Source organism: Poecilia formosa, unplaced genomic scaffold (assembly GCF_000485575.1).
Source record: "Poecilia formosa unplaced genomic scaffold, Poecilia_formosa-5.1.2 Scaffold151, whole genome shotgun sequence".
NCBI lineage: Eukaryota > Metazoa > Chordata > Actinopteri > Cyprinodontiformes > Poeciliidae > Poecilia > Poecilia formosa.
Window position 1 is genome coordinate 1,322,106 of NW_006800090.1, and position 20,190 is coordinate 1,342,295.

The window sequence follows — 20,190 nt, forward strand, 5'->3', positions numbered from 1 at the left end:
AACTTTAAAATGATAGCAGCACAAACAAAAACATTTTCCTGCACAAACTTTTGACATAATTTTTGTCTGATTCGAAGAAGGTTCACAAAATAAATAGCATCATGAGAAAAGTAACTACAAAATTTATTTTGGACAACAAAGTTAATGTTTTGGAGTGGCTGTCAGTTTCTGAAGTTCTGGTATTTTGCCTTCTTGGACCCCAGAAATAGTGAGATGATCATGAAGTATGGAATACAGGATAAAGGACAAGAAACAAGCAAGCAACTAATTGAGTTTAGCCAGCAAGGCTACTGGGGCACTGAGGCAGGGAGAGGAGCTCCATCTTCTGGGGAGACTCTGCTCTTGGCAGGTGTCACTAGTAGGACAACCACAGGCAGATTTCAAATTTGCTGGAGGATCTAGTTATCCATCCTGGAATAGAAACATCCAGGTGGGAGAAGTCAGTGCTTCCCTGGTGGATTTGTTGCCTTTAAGGTTTTGGGATTTCTGGGGTCTTTCCAGTACTCTGGGTTCCTCCTAGACTGAAAACAGGCTGTTAAGTTAATTGGTTAATCTGAGTTGCCCTTGTGTGTTGGTACATGGCTGTTTGTCTCGTGTGCGTGTGTGTGTGTGTGTGTGTGTGTGTGTGTGTGTCTGTGTTGCCCTGGCAACCTGTCTTTGCTCTTTAATCTCTCTCAAATTTTTGAGATCAAACTGTTTTTAACAATAACCAGAGTGCATACACAAAGATTTAATTTGCTAATCCCACACTAAACCATTTAGGACTGAGGTGGTCCAGTCCAGCATTCGAAAGCTACGATCCTGCAGCTATCCTTACTCCACCACATCCGTTTCTGTGCTTCTACTATATTTGCTTATTTTATTCAATTATTTGACATGACACATTTTAAATTTTGTTGTCCTTTCTTTCTTGCACAATGACAATAAAAGAAATTCTGATTCCGATTAATTAAACGAACTGTTACCAGACTTCTACAGAGCGGATTCAGTCATTTGATTCAGGCGTGTTTGAAGCAGGGATGCATTTAAAAGTTGAGGAAAGTAGCATTTTATGATTAGACTTGGCCATCTCTGATTTAAGATAAGTCTTTAACGTCGCTGTGGAGGAATCTTGGCCTAATTTTCTTTGCAGAACTGCGTTAATTGAACCATATAGGAACGTTTTTCTTCCAGCATAAATGACATGTTTGCCGCAGTATGTCTAAATCAGGTTCAAGACTTTGACTAGGTCATTTCTTTCTCATAAGTAAACCTTTTGGTAAATGTGCTTCTCACCTTGGTATTCCCATTTTTAGCACAGTCTCTGTTATAGTTTGTGGTAGAAAAGGACTCAAATGTAGAACAAACCATGTTAGAAGAGGAGCGTTTAATAAACGGAGAAAACTTACAATAAAAAGCAACTAATGGACCTTGAGTAGCAATGATGAAAGGAAACCAGAGAGCAACTTTTATACTGATGCAATGACAGCGAGCCTGATTAGCCAATCAGGTTAAATGTGGAGCAGCTGTGGGAGAAACTGCAGTAAATAGCTGAAAAACTCCACTTCTTTTTGTAAATATGAAGCTATGATAATAAATTTTTGAGGAAACAGAGATGTATGTGTTTTCATTACCTTTAAGCTGTATTCACCAAAATTACAAGAGCTACACTGCAAAAACACAAAATCTTACCAAGTAGTTTTATCTAGTTTCTAGTGCAAATATTTTAGTATATTTAAAATAAGACAAAACTAACTCAAAAGTAACTTATCAGTAATTTAGAGGAGCTTGTTTTAAGTAAATAATTCCTTAATATTGATGACACAGTGCTAGTTCCTTTGGCAGATTATTTCTCCTGTAACATGGAAAACATGTCTAGTCTAGTTTAAAATCTAGTAGTGATTTTATCTACCAATGAAAAATACTTTTTTGTCAATACTAAGGAATTATTTACTTAAAACAATCTCATATATCTTTCTTTAAACTTAGTTTTGTCTTATTTTAAGTGTAATAAGATATTTGCACTAGAAGCTAGACTAAAAATAAATAATAAAGAGTAAATGTTTGAACTCCATTGCTGTAACATATGAGTTTCACTTTTTGAGCTGAATTACATCAGCTTTTTCATAACGTAATTTACTGAGTTGCGCCTGAATGTGGCCGTTCAGAAGTCAAATGGATTTTTACTGAAAAAAGCAGAGCGGAAACTACAAATAACGGACTTAGGAATTAGGAGAACAGGGGCTTTAGGACATCTAAACCGCTAATTTAAGAATCTCTCAGGTGTAAGCTTTTTATAAGGGATTTCTGTCCGTGTTGTTTGCACCCAGCATTATGGAGTCACGGTGAGGCGAAGGGATCAGAGCCGGTTTAACCTCAACAAACAGCTACAGCTATAAATTCTCTCTGGGTAAGAGGAAACAACGTCCATCTTCTAACTGCAGCAACAGTCTGGTGTCCGGATGAACCGCATTTCCTGCCTCTGTCACATGATGACCTGTTCCTGAGCTGTAATCCCTCTAATTTCGAAGCCTTGTGTCTTTCACGCCTTAAGGGGAAAATCTTGTTTGGATCATGATTGTTGTGATATCATGGGAGCCGGGTGGTTTTCTTTTTAGATATCAGTGAATTACAAAATCCACGCTGCTAAATATTTGGAAAAAATTTAAGAATAAAATATGAAAAAATAAAAAAGCATGTATATGCTTTCAAATGCTTTTAATGTAACAAAATGATCTAAAAGAAAAAAACATTTGGTTCTGTTGCTGAGCTGCAGAGCTTTTTCTGTGACAGACCGCTGCGTCCGAGGTGCACCAAGTAGCGTTACAGGAGATCCTTCTTGACTCTGTAAAATAACTTCTTCCAACAAACAAATGAATGTTTTTATACCTGCAGTAATTTGGAGTTTCTCATTTCAAATATCATTTCTGGTATTTTTTTTAAACATCCCTGTTTTGCACACTCTCCTCTTTTGTAAATAATTTGATATTTTTATGTACCGTACTTATTTACATGCATAAATGTAAACATTTTTCTTGAAAATGCCATCTCAGCAGAACATTTCTTTTATTCTGAGTATGCTATTTATGATAACTGCACAGTGTGATAAATTTGACCTTATACAATTTCTCATTGCTTTTTTCAATTTTTTTTTTTACCTTTGCATTCACAAACTTACCTTTAACTTACCTTCAGCTGCTACTTTACACCTTATACACCTTTCCAGACATTGGGGGAAGAAGGAACATTTCTATTCTACATCATAATATAAATATCTATATTGTTCCAACAGGAGCCATAAAGGTTTGATCATATTTAAGATTTTTATCTTTAAAAATGTTATGATATTCATATTTTTGACAAATTTTAATTTATTTTACCTTAATTCTGTTACAAAACACAAAATTTGGAAATTATATTTACATTATATTTTAGCTCCTGACTCACTTTTGATAATGTTCTCATTGCAGAGTTTCACATATTATGTATCTCCTTATTAATAAGCTAGAAATATATCTTGTTTTCTTTTTGGACATACATATTATCCTTTTTGAAATATCTTTCTTATATCCTTTTTGAAAGCTAAAGCTTATCTTGTTACCATTTAATTTAGCTTTTTTATTTTTTGGTAATTCTTATTCTAATTGGACATGAAAGATTTGCCAAAATGAAAACAGTCCAGGTTTTATTATCTGCCTGCTCATATTAAATGCACTTAGATAAATTAATATTTTTATCTTTAAATCTAACAAAATTGTACAGAAGCATGAAAAAAGAAAAAAAAAATTACAAAGGCAATAAAAGAACTGTGAAAACTACTACAGTACATAATACACCGCTGTCACACGTGGAACAAAACATGTAACTATGCTTATAGATTTCTGTAATCTATACAGTTACCTAAAGTAATGAAAACATATTTGTTTAGCAGCCAAGGTCTGTGTTTGGTAAGAATCCGTCTATCTTGACATGAACAGGTGCCAAAAATCTCACACCTTTATGAAACCAAAACGTGACATGCAGATCAGATCTGGGGTCAGCAGTCGACCTACACCATAAATACAGCAACACAACGCTGAACGTCACTGGTGCCCAGTAGAACAGGCAGGAAACAACTGAGATCTACTCCTGGATTTTACTCTGGCGATTCTCCTTTGGTGTAAATTTAGGTAAAATTCAGAATCTTTTCTACTTTTTTAAGGTTTTGCAGAAAGATGAAGCTCCTCCAGGTGTTTTCCTTCACTCTGCTGTCCGTCCTGGTGGCCAACGCTCAGGTCATCATGCCTGACAGATGCCCCAGCGCTGCTGTTCAGCAAAATTTTGATGCTGCCAGGGTGAGAAAGCCTTTAGATGAAGCAGCAGAACAGTTTGTGGCTTTGTGTTGACTGTGAATCTGCTTGTTGTGTCGCAGTATCTTGGTAAATGGTTTGAAATCCAGCGGATGCCCCACACGTTCCAGAGCGGCCAGTGCAGCACCGCCACCTACAGCCTGGAGAGTCCTGGTGTTGTCGGAGTCATCAACAGGGAGCTGCTGTGAGATTTACTCACTCTCACTTGATCAGATGCATCTATAAACACTGTTTTAAGATTGTATTTAATTTCAGTGCAAATGGGACCATTGATGTGATCACCGGCATCGCCAAACCCGACCCCACTGAGCCCGCCAAGCTGCTGGTCTACTTCTTTGAGAGTACAGGCCCTCGTTTGGTTTCCACGCTCTTTTTAATCTTGTTTTTTATTCCCGCTGCAGGTGGAGGTTTACTCACAGCCTGCTGTGTCTCTTTGCCCCTCCAGACTCTCCTCCGTCTCCTTACTGGGTCCTGTCCACAGACTACGACAACTACGCTCTGGTCTACAGCTGCACCGACCTCGGCGTGCTCCACGCCGACTTCGTGTGGATCCTGAGCAGGAAGCCCACTCTGCCTGACCAGACGCTGGAGGAGCTGCACGGCGTCCTGCGGTCCATCGGAGTCAGTGTGGACAAGCTGCTGGTCACCAACCAGGACGCAGATTACTGCAGCCCCATGAACCAGTAGATTGAGATTGTGGAGTTTGTATTTATTGATGTAGAATCTTTATTTGAGTTTAATTTAATAAACTTGAGTGTCTAAAACAAACAATGTGGGTCTCAGTGGTGTTCTACATTTTTGTTAGGCTTGTGGTTTTTTTAATTGAAAGTGTCGCTTCAGAACATAAAAGGTAATGTTGAGCTTTGCCAACTAAAAATCATACATGGACATGTTTTGTATTTACTCTGGATATTTTTCCCTGATACTGAAAAATATCTGAGGCATTATTTTCACCAAAAAAAATTTGTGAGGTTGAAAATACTTTTCGCAGAACTGTATCTTCCACTCGGTGTGGATAAAACAGATGAAATCTTTAGATCCAATTCTTCTTTATAAAGCTATGTTCATTAAATGAATCATTAATGACTGAAAATTTTGTGTAAAGCAACAGAAATATTTCTGTAGCATTCTGGATAAAGTTTGGCTGCTGCATTTTATTTGCAAAAATGTATTTTCTATTAAATAAACTTCATGACACATGTAGTCATTTGTTCCATGAAGGTTTTATGAACAAGCTGCCCTATTACATTAAATAGTCCCTGAAGGACATTTGACTCCAAGATGCTGTGATGGTGAAACAATCCAGCCTCAGGATAATAAAATGCCTGTTTAAAGATTTTCTCCTAACATTGAGCATCAGATGAATTTTGTTCATCTTGAGAAGCGACAGGATTTTTTATTTTAATTGATTAATTGACTCTAAAACGTATATTAGACATTTTTTAAGCACATCTCACCTTTAAACTCTACTGCCATCAAATAAATAAAAATAAATCTAATAACTGCAAGTTATTTCTGCTGACGTTAATTTTTAAATCAATGTCAGGTGAAAACTGGCTAAAAATCTTTAAGTTTTTTTTTTCCTATTCCTACCATGTGACCACTTATATTTTGCCATCCTAATGAAGGATTAAAGTTGTTTCAATTAATGCTTGTACTTTTGTAATAATGTTTTATATTTATTGACAGAATTTACATATTTTGCATTTTAAATTTTCACCATTTAGCCTTTTACTTGGTTTTAGCAAGATAAATTTTCCATTTCTCCAAAGATAACTTTAAACAAAAATAGCCAATTATTTACAGCAATGTCATTTTTCATTGCCAAATAAATAAGTTTGACTTAAAGATATAAAAATAAGTCTTAAATATAATATAATATAATATAATATGAACTAAATGTTAAATGCAACCACTGAACCAACATAATGAATAAAAAATGCCTTTTTTAGGATGCAGGAATCAGGAATTTTATTTCCACAAAATAAAACACAAACATGTAGAAGACATTTCTTTAAATAAGATGAGGCTTGTCATAGAGACGCTTTTTTAACACGACTCCGTCTCACTGGTACATGGGACTGCAGTACGCCTCGTCCTGAATGGTGGAGACCATCTTGTCCACGCTGACGCCGATGGAGGACAGGATGCTGAGCAGGTACTCAGTAATATCTTTGGGCAGAGTGGGCTGCCTGCTCAGGATCCAGGCCAGTTCCACGTGGAACAGGCCGTAGCTTTTGCAGCTGTAGACCAGAGCGTAGCTGTCGTAGTCGGTGGACAGAAGCCAGTACGAACCCCGAAGAAGAATTACTGCAGCAGCAGGAGGATTTTAAATAACTTCAATAAATACACTCGTTTCTGAAAGAAAATTGTTTACCATCAGAGAAGGTGACCTCCAGCTTGGCTGGCTCAGCAGGGTCCTTCACTTCAACCGTGCCAAAAGCAGACCTGACTGTTCCATCGTCACTGCAGGTTAAAAATAAAAAAGTAAATCAGTTCTGTTCAGGATTACAGGCCGCAGGACTGTTTGACTGACGATGTTCAAAAACAAGCAGGAAGTTTAACTCACAGCAGCTCTCTGTTGAGGACTCTGACGACTCTAGGACTCTGCAGGATGTAGTCGCTGGTGGCACATTGACCTTTCTGGAAGGCTGATGGCAGCTTCTGGATCTCAAACCATTTACCAAGATACTGAAGAGGAGCCACAGTTATTAAACTTCAAACATAAAGAAAATATTTAGCTTATTTACAAAACAGGACTTCTGAGTTTGTCTCACATCATCAGAGTGGCGTTTAAGCACAACCCACATATGGAGGCTCTAGTTTTCAATGCGGTTCGCTTCCCGGTCTTCCCCTTCTCTCATTACCCACTTTTTTTTTTTTGTCAATTTACTACCAAGTAAAAGCCATTAGAGCAATTAAAACCTTTTCCCCTCAGAAACTACTGACCATCAATAATCCCCAAATTAATTTTAAAAGACATTAGATGCTACAAAAACACCAGCACCAGTTGCAGTATATAATCACTTTTATTTCAAAACATCAAACAGCACTGACAGCAATATACAACAAAGGTCATACATTCATGGTACTTTGCACTGAAGGTGAAGTGTGCTTTGAAAGTTCATTGGAAGTGGCCATGGATGGTCTTGTGATCACTGATGGTGAAGTGTCTTTGGTGCTGTTCTTGTTTTCACCAACATGACGGAGGAAGACTTCCAGCCTGTAAGGAAAAACAGGAAATATAGCAGAAACATTAGGATAAAAAAATAAATATTTTAAAAAGAAGTGTGAACAAAACTAATCAGACTCACCTGTGTGTGTCACCATCATATTCATTTAAATTACTCTGCCCATCTGGTTTACAAGATAAAGCATAAAAAAGTCAGAAATAATTACTAAAGAAATTAGTAAGCTTATAGAAAATTTTTTGGACAGCATTAAAAGTCATGCCAACCTGTCTGGAGAAATGTGTTGAAGTCATCATCAACATGACACACTAACAAATAAAAAACATTTTGGCAGCTTTTAGATGTGCCACAGGAACAAAGAACCAGAGTCAAATAGCTCAATTGCCTCCTCATTGCGTAGATATGTTCTCCAGAGTCCTGCTAATCATCTAATTATTGTATTCAGGTGTGGTGCAGCAGCGGCACATCTAAATGTTGCAGGACAGTGACCCTCCAGGACTGGAGTTTGACGCCTATGGCATAGATCAAGCTGGGGAGTGGCTGTGCTCCCATGTCTACAGCCAAAAATTTAAAGAAAACGACTCCGCAGCTAAATAATGTCAACTCAAATGGCCTCCAGATTTTCCTGACAGTTTTAATGTTCGGTTAAGATAATAAACAGTCGTATAAACCGTGATATCCAAACAAATAAACGTACATTAAGCGAACTGTGTATATGAATCGATGCTCTTGTGTAAACGGAAAAATAATGCCTCCATAAAGATTAGTCAAAAACATGATCATTTTAACATGGAACTTACTTTGCTATAATAAACTCCAGACAAGACGCCATACTGCTGCCTCCGCTCCTCAGGCAAACATGTGACGCAGTAGCGGAACAAGATGGCGTCGGCCGGGGGGCGGGGCTAATAACCGGGCCCAAATAATAACGCTCATGATAATTTAACTTTACAACATATACATGCCCGCAACAGCGAAGCTAACAAGTCTCATCACCACAGAGAGCGACTTTGATATTTTGAAGTCCATCTGACATGAAGTACAACAAACCAAGAGAAGAACAGAAACAGGCTACTGGTCACTAATGATGAAACAACACAAATTCAAAACATGTTAACGTAATCCGTAGAAATGCTCTAGCTAGTTTGCCATTTGTTGCCAAGATGATGACGTTGGTGACATGCTTTACCCAGAATGCACCTGGAGACAATAAGGACGATTCAATTGTAGTTTTGTGTGTCATAAAGTTAAATATAAGAGTGACAATAAAAGCCAGTCATGTGGCACAACATTTTATTCAATATTTTACACTCACTATGTCACTAAAATCAGTCAATCTGGTAAGGTTTTTTGCAACCATGAGTCAACAATGAGGCACCCTACTATAAAATCTACTGAGGGTCACAGTCTTCAACAGAAGAGGGTAGGTATTTGAAGTTTTCATCAGATGTAATAAAGAAAATTTGGATTTCTGAAGGTATATTTTTCATTCTATGTGGGTCCCTTGTAGGTCCAGGCCAGGGATCTACTGCAACCCTTATTCTACCTGTATCTCCTTCCCTGCAGTGATGTCACAAATATGTTACAATTGTGTGAGGAACTGTCTGATGTTGATTTCTAAGTCAACACCAGATTGAGTGTTGAGTTAGACTATTGGAGTTAATTTGGAAATCAACACTGGACTAGATTGCTTTTTGTTTAACTCTTTGGTGAGTGTTAGGGAAACTAACACTAACACTAACTGAATTAACACTGTATTTTTAACATACAACACTTGCACTGGAAATCTGACACTTCTGAATTTGCTGTGTAGTCGGTATAGTTGACTTTTATTTCAGTAATTTTAATTTGAAGTATCGCTACTATTAGTTGAGTAAAATTTTTGGATTCTCTTCACTGAACAAAGGACAAACGGTTTAACCAAAAATTCACCAGATAAAGACACTTATTAGACTTTTTCTTGTTTGTTTGTTTTTTTTTTTTTGAAAGAAACTGATTTAGAAAAATATTTATTTTGCCTTATTTTATTATTGCCTTATTTACTTTTTATTTCATTTCTTGGCTACTTTCTGCTATTACTTGAGAAAAAATACATTCAAGTAGTGCTGCTCTTACTTGAGTACAATTTTTTGGTTACTTTACCAGATTAGATAAAACTTTGCTCACCCTGGCAGGATCAAAGTTGTACTGGACTGCAGGATCGGGACATTTGCCAGACTTGAAAAGCTGGGCGCCGCCTCCAGCAGCAAGCAGCATAGTCAAAGTAAGAATCTGCACAGCGTTCATCTTGTCGCCTTAGTCTGCAGAGAGTAAAACAGAAAACAGCAGCTGAAGACGAGTCAAAATCCAGCTGCTTCAGGAAGGTGTGTCCTGCTCACCTGTGTGAAACCAGCAGGAGTGACCACAGCCTGTTTCTGGAGGCTTTTAAAGACCCGAACGTCTCCCGTCTTCAGCCCCTCCTTGTGGTTTGGTGAAGTGGGAGCTGGGACCTGCTCAAATGAAACAGACTCTGACCAAAGATATTCAGCTCCACAAAGTTTGGTTACATACATTTTAGGGAATGTTTTTATAAAGTTAAATTTGACTGCCTGTTTGCGTCATAACCTGAAATAAAGTTAGCACAGTTCTTGTTATAAAAATAAAATCTCCAATGTAAAAATATATTTCAACTTTGAAACATTTTACAGACAAGTTTTGTCATGATGTCATGACATTACACATAAAAAAGCATGTTGATGAAATCAAATATATCCAAAACCAAAACATACAACAATGATTTTATTCCATCATTACCTTTTAATCTTCGGTGGTTTATTGAAACTTATGGAAAAGGCTTTCTCCCGACAAGGTTTACATCCAGTCCACTAAGTTATTAAGTTTTAACTTCATAATTTATTTATCAACTAAAAGTTGATAAAACTTTAAGTAAAAATGGTTTGACTTTGAAGTATTTAACCCAAAAACAAAGAAACCTGCAGGGCTGGACATCAGTCCATGTAGCAGGTTTTGTTTTTAAAATCTACAAAACACTGTTCATCTGTTCTTCCCTGCTGCTTTTGCACTAGATTAGGACTATATCTGCAAATTAGCATGACTGTTTCTATACTAGTTCAAGTATTTTTTTTTGTTGATGAAACTGAAACAAAACTTTGCTCTAAAATAAAAGAGAGACAGATATTTCTTCTAAAAATCAATGCTGCTTCGTTAGGCTTCAGGAGGAAAGTGGAAAGTTTTAAAATGATGATAAAATCTTCCAGCTGCATGTTCAACATATTTATTGAACTGAAAGGAAATTTCACCGTAGGCCTGACCTTCTGCTTTGAAAACATCCAGACCCAAAAGGCTTTTTGTGTTGGTGGACGGGTTTTAACCATAAAGCGAAATGCTTTGCAGTTAATGGATAACGAACGAGACGTTACACAACCGGGACACATGACTGACTGGCTTCAAGGTAAATAAACTTAGATAACACAAATCTGTTGAGATTAAGCTTGTTAAATAATTTACTCTTGTTGGACACATCCTAATCTAAAACTAACATGTTTTCTAAAGAATTATTTAGATTTTGTCTCAAATAAAGAAAGCCAGTTATGTCAGCAGCATAGCTAAAAGGGTACAAAAAAATAATAAAAATTAATTAATTAAATCAAACTAAGCGTTTCCTGCTTTAGGTCAGTTATTATTAAATTATTTCTTGTTGCTAAATTTTTTAAAAAATATGTTATTTAGAGCCAATCAAAAAAAATAATTACAATATACAATTCTTATTATACATATACACCTATAAATACACTTACCAATAAAATACTGACAAAATAGTGCATAAAAAAATCAATTAGAAACAATTGCGATGCACAAGTTTCAGCCCTGCTTTTGTTGCTTTTTCAACTAAAGGGAGAAAAATTCCATTAAAAATAAAACTAAGCAACAAACTCAACCCTCCTTCGCATCTCAGATCCCCAAAGTCAATCCCCCCCCAAAAAACAAAACAAAACACTCAATGGAAACCCATATTCATAACCAAAGCAACAGAGCTCAATGACGGGCACCATCAGTTGGCCAAAACCTCCCTAAATGTTCATTTTAGTTCAGAGGTTTGCATGCGTTTCTTTTGTTTTAGCTGAAAAACGCTGTTCACAAACGTTTGCTGGGATTTTGGCCCATCCCTGCTTGCTGAACTGGTGTAACTGGTTTTGGTTTCTGGGATGTCTTTGCTCCAACACTCTTTTACACTAATACCTAGAATTGCAGATGGTGATAAATCCAAAACATGGATCTTGTTGTCTTGAGTCATTGTCAGTTTGTAACTTCATGATAATGGTTTTTCCTCATAGTGCCATTTAGTTTGTGATGCACAGCAACATAAAATCCGATGCTGCAGCTCCTGTACAACACAGAGGAGACGGTGTTTGCAGCCTTACAAGCTTTCCCCCTAAAAATGCAGCTATAGCACTTCTATGAAGTCATTTCTTTTGTATTAGAAGCGCCCCTTTATTTGTCCACTTTTAAAAATCTTCTTAAAACACATTTTTATTTCTTGGCATTTAACACACCTCCGCTCTCACTTCTGTTTTAGCATTTTTCGTCTTAATCTTAACCAATAACCATCACAGCGGTCGGTTCAGTTTAGGAGACAGATCGTCCTCGAGGTTTTGACCTCAGTCATTCCTCAGCAGCAGGAAACATTCTCAAGCTCTATGCACGTGTCGCTGTTCACTTTCATGGTTTTCTGTCCTCCCTCTGTGGTAATGCACAGTTTGTATATGTGTGCACAGCTGCAGGGACATCAGCAGCAGCACGGCTGCATACGCGCTGACATGTGAGTCTTTACCGCAGCCGTTACACAACATTTTCTTTTAGGTGTGGAGCTGAAATGTGAACCAGCAACATTTTGCTGAACCCAAATCTAAGTTTTATTTATTTATTTTTGGTCAATGAAACAAACTTTTATGCCTTCAATTAAAGGCTAGAAGATAAAATTCTGTGTTTTTTTTTAAGGTTTGAAAACTTTCTTTTTGGATGAAAATTGGAAACAAGTGCCTGATCATGAAAAGTCAATATGAGGATATTGTTTAATTTCCCGAAAGGTCCGCTGATCATTTCACATTAAAGCGCCTCTGCTGCCCTCTAGTGGACAAAAACACAGAGCAGATTTTCATATCTTACAATCTAAAGGTAAAATATGTTCTGTTGTATGTGTATGATTAATTCAACCTGATATTAGTATTTCAAGCAATAAACTGTTTCAGAAACCGAACAACAGAGCCCCTTTGCACTGTGATATTCACAAACCACAATATCATAGGTACAGAGGGTCTCCTCTGGATGAAGGTGACAGGAAAATCATAATTCCCTCCTAACGTATTGAACTCTTAAACTGGAGTACCTGGAGAGAACCCACTCATGCACTAGGAGAGCAACTCCATACAGGGATTCAAACATACTGAAACATAAGTGAAACAACCCTGCAGTTTCATAATTCATGAAACCTCATGGGACAGAATATCAGCACAAAAAAGAAAATCCAAACACACAGCCTTGCGATAAGATTAAAAATGACCAAAACTCTCCTCCGAATCCACCTTTGCAAGCTGCATCTTTAATACATTTCTCAGCTCTTTGATATTTCCTCATTATCCTGCAGCCAGTTTGGCTGTGCGCTCGCTTCTTTCCTTGATCTTCTGACCAGTCGAGCTCATTGCCTCCATCCGGGCAGAAAGCAGCCGCCGCTGCTTTAACCGGGCTTTGATGTGTCTGGCTGCAGCTAACAAGTCATTCCTCCCTGAAATACAAGCTGGATATATTAGCTGGAAATTGAGCCTTTTGATCTTTATTCTTCTTTAGTTTAACCTTGTTTGTTGCCGGAGGGCTTTGTCTGGAAGCAGACAACATTTAATAGATTTCTGCATGTAAATCACAGTGTTTATTTTAGAGTATTCGTGTTATCAAACAGCAACCGGACCTTACAGATAATGAAATGTCAAGTTACTGACTCAGGTTCTAGCAAACACGTCTCATTCTTATGGTATCTAAGGTTTCCTGTGAAATTATTTAAAGTTTTTAACCTGGTCTCTGTAGTTTGCTGCACAAAATCCATGTAGATGGGGAGATGTGAGTAAACTCAATTTCGGACTACTGAACTGAAGAGGAATAAATGTTAAACTTGAATCTTAAAGAATTTTAAAAAGTGCATCTTAAGTGTGTGACCACGAAAGCAACCACGTTACTAAAAGGTTTACAATTTTGACATTTGTTTTTCAGTTGAATTGAATATGACCATCCTCTTCACAAAACTGTCTTAGGAAGGCAGAGCATTTTCAGTCAGAGGCATCTTCATCTTCAGTGCAGTACAGACTGCTGCAGAAATGCCATCAGCCATCATGATCTTCAATAACTCTTTGAAGAATCTAAATTAACGAGTTATAACAACACTTAATTTCCCTTTGGGATTAAAAAAGTATTTTTGAATTTGAATATACCTCACATTGAATATGGAAAAAAATCTTTGAAATAATTGAAAGAAACCTGGGGTATGCACACTTCTGACTGTAGGTAAATCAGTGGAAAAATCTGAAAAATGAGAACAAAAAAAAGAGCACAAGTTCTCATCTCTTCTGATAACTTTGTGACATTCCAGCCGGAGCGTCACCCATGACTCTAATTTGGTAATAACCGACTTTGCGCCGGTAATAAAACTGGAGAAAGACAAAGAATCTCATTGATTTCAGAGACGTGCAAAAACTTTGTGGAGAGCAACTTCTCTGAGTCAAACCCTGAGATCTCTGAGGAGAGAACACAAATCCACAAAGAAGAACAAAACCGGTAAGATAAATTTACTTCCTCTGACCAACTTAAACAATCCTTTACTGATTTTAAAATGTATAATGTTTGTAGAATGGAAGTGAATAACAGCAGCTTTTGCTGTTTTTCTGCATGGTAACGCAGCCTGCTCTTATCATGAGGGTGTTTCTGGCTTCGATTCTTGTGCTTGTAATCCCCATCATTCGGGCTCAGGTTCCCCACTGGGGTCCGTGTCCAGAACCAGAAGTCCAGCCTGCCTTCATCCTTAAACAGGTAACAGAAGATGAGTCCAAAATGTCTTTGAATGACCCAATTTTAAAAAAGTTTCAACAGCTTTTTCTTTTATTTTTCTTACCAAACATTAGAAATAAACATCATTCAAAATATTGTAAAACTCTATCCTGGTGTCTTTTAAAAATAATTTTACAATAGAGCAAATATTAGTGGTGTTAATATTTTTAAAACCTTTTTGAAAAAGTGAAAGTGAAAAAGTTTCTGCAAATCTACTCGCTGTCTAAACTAAGAAATTATTATTATTAGATGTTAAAATTTTACAAGTCATGCTTCACATTACAAAACGCCGGGAATGCATTTATCTGCAGCTGTTAAAAATAATAAAATCTCACTGTGGTAAAGGGTTGTGTGTTAAAATGACATTAAATGAGATGGAATACATTGAAAAATGAATATGCAGTATTTCAAAATCAAAAATAGTTCATGCATTTCTCCTATTTTATCACAAAGAAGCAACATCTCATCATTTTATCCGTTCTCAAAGACTGCACAAACTACTATTCAACTGAAATAAAACATAAAGTGATGCTTTAAGTGCAGACTCACTAAGATATTCTCTACTATATTGTCCTTGAGGGGAAAAAAAACCGAGAGTGCAGGGTACTTAATGACTTTCCACTGCAGATACAGAGCGGGCCTGAAAGCTAACCTGTCGCATGTTTCTGTAAACCCATTACAGTATGTAGATTTATTCATAGTCTCCTCTCACGTCGCTCTAAATTGCCTCTGAACCCGTGTGTCCCTGGCCCTCGCAGTTCATGGGGAGATGGTTTGAAATTGCCAAGCTGCCGGCCCAGTTTGAGAAGGGCCGCTGCATTGAGACCAATTTCACTCTGACGACGGACAACTCCATTCGAGTGGTCAGCTCGGAAATACTGTGAGTCACTGCGAGCGGGGAACCTTGTGTAAATGTGTCAGCAGGCGCTTGTTGGCACCGTTTAGCGCTGCGTAAAAACTCTCTGTGTGTGTTTGTGTGTGTCAGAAAAGGAGAGGTGAGGAAAATTGTGGGGACCGGAGTGATAGAGGACCCAAAGAATCCAGCTAAACTGGGAATAACCTACTCCTACGGTCAGCGGGAATACATCGGAGTAAAAATAATCACCTCTTGCTTATGTTCTGACCTTTGACTTTTACTCTCTGTCTATTCGACGCAGTCCTCCCTTACTCCCCTTACTGGATCCTGTCCACTGACTATGTGAACTTTGCCCTGGTGTACTCCTGCACGGACGTCCTCAGGCTCTTCCACGTGGACTTCGCCTGGATCCTGGGCCGCACCCGCAGCCTGCCGGACGCCACCGTGGAGAAGGCCAGGGAGACCTTCGCCACCAACAACATCGACGTGACCAGGATGATCCCCAGCAGGCAGCAGGGATGTGACAAAACGCTCTGAGGCTGCGGCGGGAAAGCAACACAAGATGGCGCCGTTGCTGGTGGAAGAAGAGAAAGGATTGCAGATTTTTTTTCTCTTTATTTCTACAGAGAAGAGTTTTAATATTTTATTGCAGTTGTAATGAATAGAGTAATCTCAGCTGTTTGCTTGCTGATTAAAGTACATAATCTGATATGAGAACGCTTTGTGTCCATCTGCTAAAACATTTTGCCTTTTTTAATCAGACACATCTCTTATTGGGCAAGCCTCAGTGGAGTAGATTAATTTTATTAGAAGGAAACAGCTGTGTTTTTTTTTTTTTCAGTGAAAACACATGATACTGATTGCTCTATTCGTCTCTCAAACTGCAAACATGAAGGATCTCATTAGTCCTGTTAGAGTCAGGAAAACATGTGATCTCTGTTGATTTAGAGACAAATTAACGTGAAGCGTTTTCCTGGGTTTATTCACCTCGACCAGATGCCAGTTTTGTTTTCGCTGACTGATATAAAACCTTTGTGGAAAGTGTATCAAACTGCAGAATATCAACTATGGATGCCTAAGCAGTAAAATGTGCTACTTGGAACAGTCTTCAATTAAACGATTTGCACAAGAGAATAAAAATCTTCATGTTTTGAAAGTAAAAATCCTGTTTCAAAACAGTTAAAATATAGAATCTCAGAAATTAACTCATAAAGCTTGCTGTGATTTTGTTGCCACTAACTGCTGATTTTTATTTTATTTTTTTCATTATTGACTTTTAAAACAATGTGTTCATGCTGACCAATTTACTGTCTCATTTACTTTTTGTTTGTAGCCAAGAACTCTTGTCAGATTCCTGCTGGCCTTTTACTTTAAGGTAAAAAAAGAAAGAAAGAAAAAAGACTGTGTATTGAAAATAATTTATAGTTAAAGTCAAGATTATTTACACACCTCTTGCAGGTTTTGGTTGAAATAATTTTTTTTAAAACTTACATCAGTAAAAAGTAAATATGTCTTTTTTTGACTGATGCTCTTTTGACATTGTTTTATTTTCTTTTGAGACATACGAGCACCATTTCCTGTTGGCAAATAAACATTTTTAGTTGAATGAAAGTTATTTAAAAATGAAATCTGCAGTAATTTTGAGTTTAACTGTACCTGAGCTAGAGCTGTTGCCGTGCAGCAAGAAGGTTCTGGGTTCGATTCCCGGCCCCGGTCTTTCTGCATGGAGTTTGCATGTTCTCCCTGTGCATGTGTGGGTTTTCTCCGGGTACTCCGCCTCCCACAGTCCAAAAAACATGACTGTCAGGTTAATTGGTCTGTCTAAATTGCCCCTAGGTGTGTGTGTGTGTGCGCATGGTTGTGTGTCTGTGTTGCCCTGCGACAGACTGGCGACCTGTCCAGGATGTACCCCGCCTCTCGCCCGGAACGTTAGCTGGAGATAGGCACCAGCACCCCTCCCGACCCCACTGAGGGACAAGGGTGTTCAGAAAATGGATGGATGGATGGATGTACCTGAGCTTGAAGACAAAGTGAATATAACCTTTTTTTTAAGCATTCAGCACTGCACTTTTGAGAAAATTAAACACCAAATCAATTACAAAAATAAAAATAAATAATAGACACCAAAAGTTTACTTATAATAGGAAGCTGCAAGTTTAATAGACGATGAAGTTTAATTATTGATTCGCATTTAGAGATGTTTGCATAGAGAGGAAAAGATAATACATATCTGTCTAAAATACACCATTTTTCTTCAGTGCAGCGACTCATGCACCTGTCTTTCTAACACTTTTGCTGTCTGGATTGCACAAACAAAACAGGACACAGTTGCTTTTTGCTTTATGTTTGCATAAATTTCTGCTATATTGTTGTGGCAGTTTTCATTGTTCAGCATAATAAGGAGGGGGAGCTGTCAGAGGCCACGCAGGTGGCGAAGAGCTGCGATGAATGATGCTCTCCAGGATGCATCGTGGTGGTTTTTCAGCAGCGGTGTGCAGAGTGCGCTCTCTCTCTCACACACCAGCATAAACATCCATATTTCCCTTCAATAACTCAACCTACAGAGGCTTCATAGAGGCACACAATTATACATGAAAATGTAGATTTAATTAGATGAAACTTACAGACCACGCTTGCTCACTATTGACTCAGTCTGAGCAGCTCTGTGGGCTTTCCACGGTGAGCAGGCCTGGGCTGAGTGGGAGTAAAGCCTGGATCATGGGGTACACAGCTCAGACGTGGCACTTACCCCCATAGAGAAGAACGTAAACTCCTCAGACATACAAAGAGGAGCTCTTCCAGCTTAAATACTGCAAAGAGAAGACAGGAAATCCTCTTAAACAGTGTCAGGCTGCTAAAGCAAGCAGATACTAGGACACAAATATTAAAATAAGCTCATAAAACTGGAATGTTTTAGCTTCTGTTTATTTTATATAATAGATTAACAGTAGGTTGTGCACAATTGTGAATTAAAAAGTAAATGAACCATGGTTTCAAAAGGTAACACCAGCTCCTCTGAAAAGAAATAACTGGGGGAAAAAAAGTCCTGGACGGATAAATCTGTGGTTGATGATTCCTGATTATAAAGTGGTTAATCAGATGATTTAGGTGTTAATCAGGAGCCAAATTGCAGAAAGTTCATTAGGAGCTGCTGCACAGAATAACAAGCTGTATACTGATTGAATCAGGAGCAGAGATTAGCAGCATGAAGAGTTAATGATGGTCTAATAAAAGTAAGGGGCAGCATTTTCCTCTCGTCTGTTGTTTCAACGTTGTTTTCTAAATGTGTTTTTTAGTTGCATTACCAGCAAAGAGCAGACTGGCTTTCCTTTTGTTCCTGTAAGATGCATGTTTGCTGTCTGACGGGCTGAGGGAAGCAAACACTCATTCAGACGTAAAGATTTTCCACATATGTAAAAAGGTGAGACAAACCATTCTAATCACAAGCCTAAAAATACAAACATGTCGGACTAGTTAAAGATATTTCTTTAAATTTCAGGTTAAACATAATAAATACTACAAATGACACAAACACTAGTAACTAATTCTATTTATTGAGGTATTAAATCCAACAACATGATATACTGCAGGAAAACATTGTGAAATAAACATTAATATTGCTTTGTTTAAAAACTATGAACTCATTTTCTTTGTCTTATTTTGGGTCTGAGAGAGCATTTTCTCTTAGAAAAATATAAAGTACGTGTTATTGATTATACTAAAGTATTTGCAGGTGTTAGGATTCATAGCAAATAGCTAAAATACGTGAATACTTGATACCCCTATTAAAAACGCTTATAGCAACTTATTTTAATCGTTCAAACAAAATTTATTACCTTGATACAAAAAAGGGAATGCATCCTGGCACTTCAGCAGAAGGTAACGCCCACTGTCTTCCTTATATCCGCGCTTTTTAAAATTTTTTTAAAATAAGAAAAATCCCAGCTGTGTGGCGAAAATGTCAGAGTCTCCTGCATAAATGAGACAGACGCTGGCAGCAACCGCCTGCACCTCACCTCCGTTTCCAGTGCTGGGAAATATCACAACAAAAGTTTATCTCTCTCAGAACAGCAGGGAAAATGGGAAATTGTTTTGGCAAAATCACGCCACATCAGAATGCCTTTAATTTAAGTTTTCAAACTTCTGACTTTCAGGTGTTTTTGTAAGATTTTTCTTTGAGTTATTTTTGGGACAAAGTTTATAGGAGTGTACAAAATACTTAAATAACATATTGACATGCTTTGTATGCCTTTTTCTTTTTCTTAAGCTCAAAATATTAGAATTTGAGAGCAAATCAAAACAATTTGTTTGGAGGTGGAGTTGAGAAACTACAACATGAAAATAAAACAAAATTTCAAGATGGAATCTGAAACTAAAGTGCCAATCTTTCTATGCTACTATAGATTCAACACCGATACCAACTTGGCTGAAAATGTCAATATCAGTATTATAGTATCAATATTATAAACGTCTTCTACATTATGATATCTACATATGTATCTATGCATACAATCTATATGTGTTTTGCTTGGTGAATTGAGGTACTTAAATAAATATTTTGATAATATTCTAACTTATTGGATATGGTTGTATGTGTTTATCCCTATTAAACAGGAAATATTTGTTTACAGTGAATCACAAACATATCCTCTAAAGTCTTTGGCCTTTCAAAACAACAGCATATACAAACATAAAAATGGTCACATATACATATAATGGTAAC

At 37.4% G+C, this 20,190-nt stretch overlaps 3 protein-coding genes and 1 long non-coding RNA gene across 5 annotated transcripts; 2 read left to right on the forward strand and 2 right to left on the reverse strand.

Annotated features, from left to right (window-relative positions):
- The first annotated feature begins 3,871 nt into the window (after positions 1 to 3,871).
- On the forward strand, positions 3,872 to 5,227 carry LOC103146085 (apolipoprotein D-like). Its single transcript, XM_007563825.2, has 4 exons — positions 3,872 to 4,313; positions 4,391 to 4,512; positions 4,584 to 4,669; positions 4,774 to 5,227. The coding sequence occupies exons 1-4, from the start codon at positions 4,194 to 4,196 to the stop codon at positions 5,013 to 5,015; spliced, it is 570 nt and encodes a 189-aa protein (XP_007563887.1). The 5' UTR covers positions 3,872 to 4,193; the 3' UTR covers positions 5,016 to 5,227.
- Positions 5,228 to 6,330: 1,103 nt separating this feature from the next.
- On the reverse strand, positions 6,331 to 10,221 carry LOC103146087 (apolipoprotein D-like). Of its 2 annotated transcripts, XM_007563826.2 has the most exons (5): positions 9,898 to 10,221; positions 9,686 to 9,819; positions 6,898 to 7,019; positions 6,706 to 6,794; positions 6,331 to 6,638 (listed from the first exon to the last, which is right to left on the reverse strand). In XM_007563826.2, the coding sequence occupies exons 2-5, from the start codon at positions 9,803 to 9,805 to the stop codon at positions 6,394 to 6,396; spliced, it is 576 nt and encodes a 191-aa protein (XP_007563888.1). In that variant the 5' UTR covers positions 9,806 to 9,819; positions 9,898 to 10,221; the 3' UTR covers positions 6,331 to 6,393. The 2 variants fall into 2 exon arrangements, with proteins under 2 accessions (XP_007563888.1, XP_016532751.1); XM_016677265.1 differs by lacking the exon at positions 9,898 to 10,221 and having other exon boundaries at positions 6,331 to 6,632; positions 6,703 to 6,794.
- A 3,797-nt stretch (positions 10,222 to 14,018) lies between these two features.
- On the forward strand, positions 14,019 to 16,753 carry apoda.1 (apolipoprotein Da, duplicate 1). The gene is made up of 5 exons (XM_007563827.2): positions 14,019 to 14,341; positions 14,465 to 14,593; positions 15,370 to 15,491; positions 15,597 to 15,682; positions 15,769 to 16,753. The coding sequence occupies exons 2-5, from the start codon at positions 14,477 to 14,479 to the stop codon at positions 16,002 to 16,004; spliced, it is 561 nt and encodes a 186-aa protein (XP_007563889.1). The 5' UTR covers positions 14,019 to 14,341; positions 14,465 to 14,476; the 3' UTR covers positions 16,005 to 16,753.
- On the reverse strand, positions 16,241 to 17,518 carry LOC107837562 (uncharacterized). The gene is made up of 2 exons (XR_001663581.1): positions 17,481 to 17,518; positions 16,241 to 17,123 (listed from the first exon to the last, which is right to left on the reverse strand). It is a non-coding gene; the product is annotated as an uncharacterized LOC107837562 (long non-coding RNA).
- Positions 17,519 to 20,190: the final 2,672 nt, after the last annotated feature.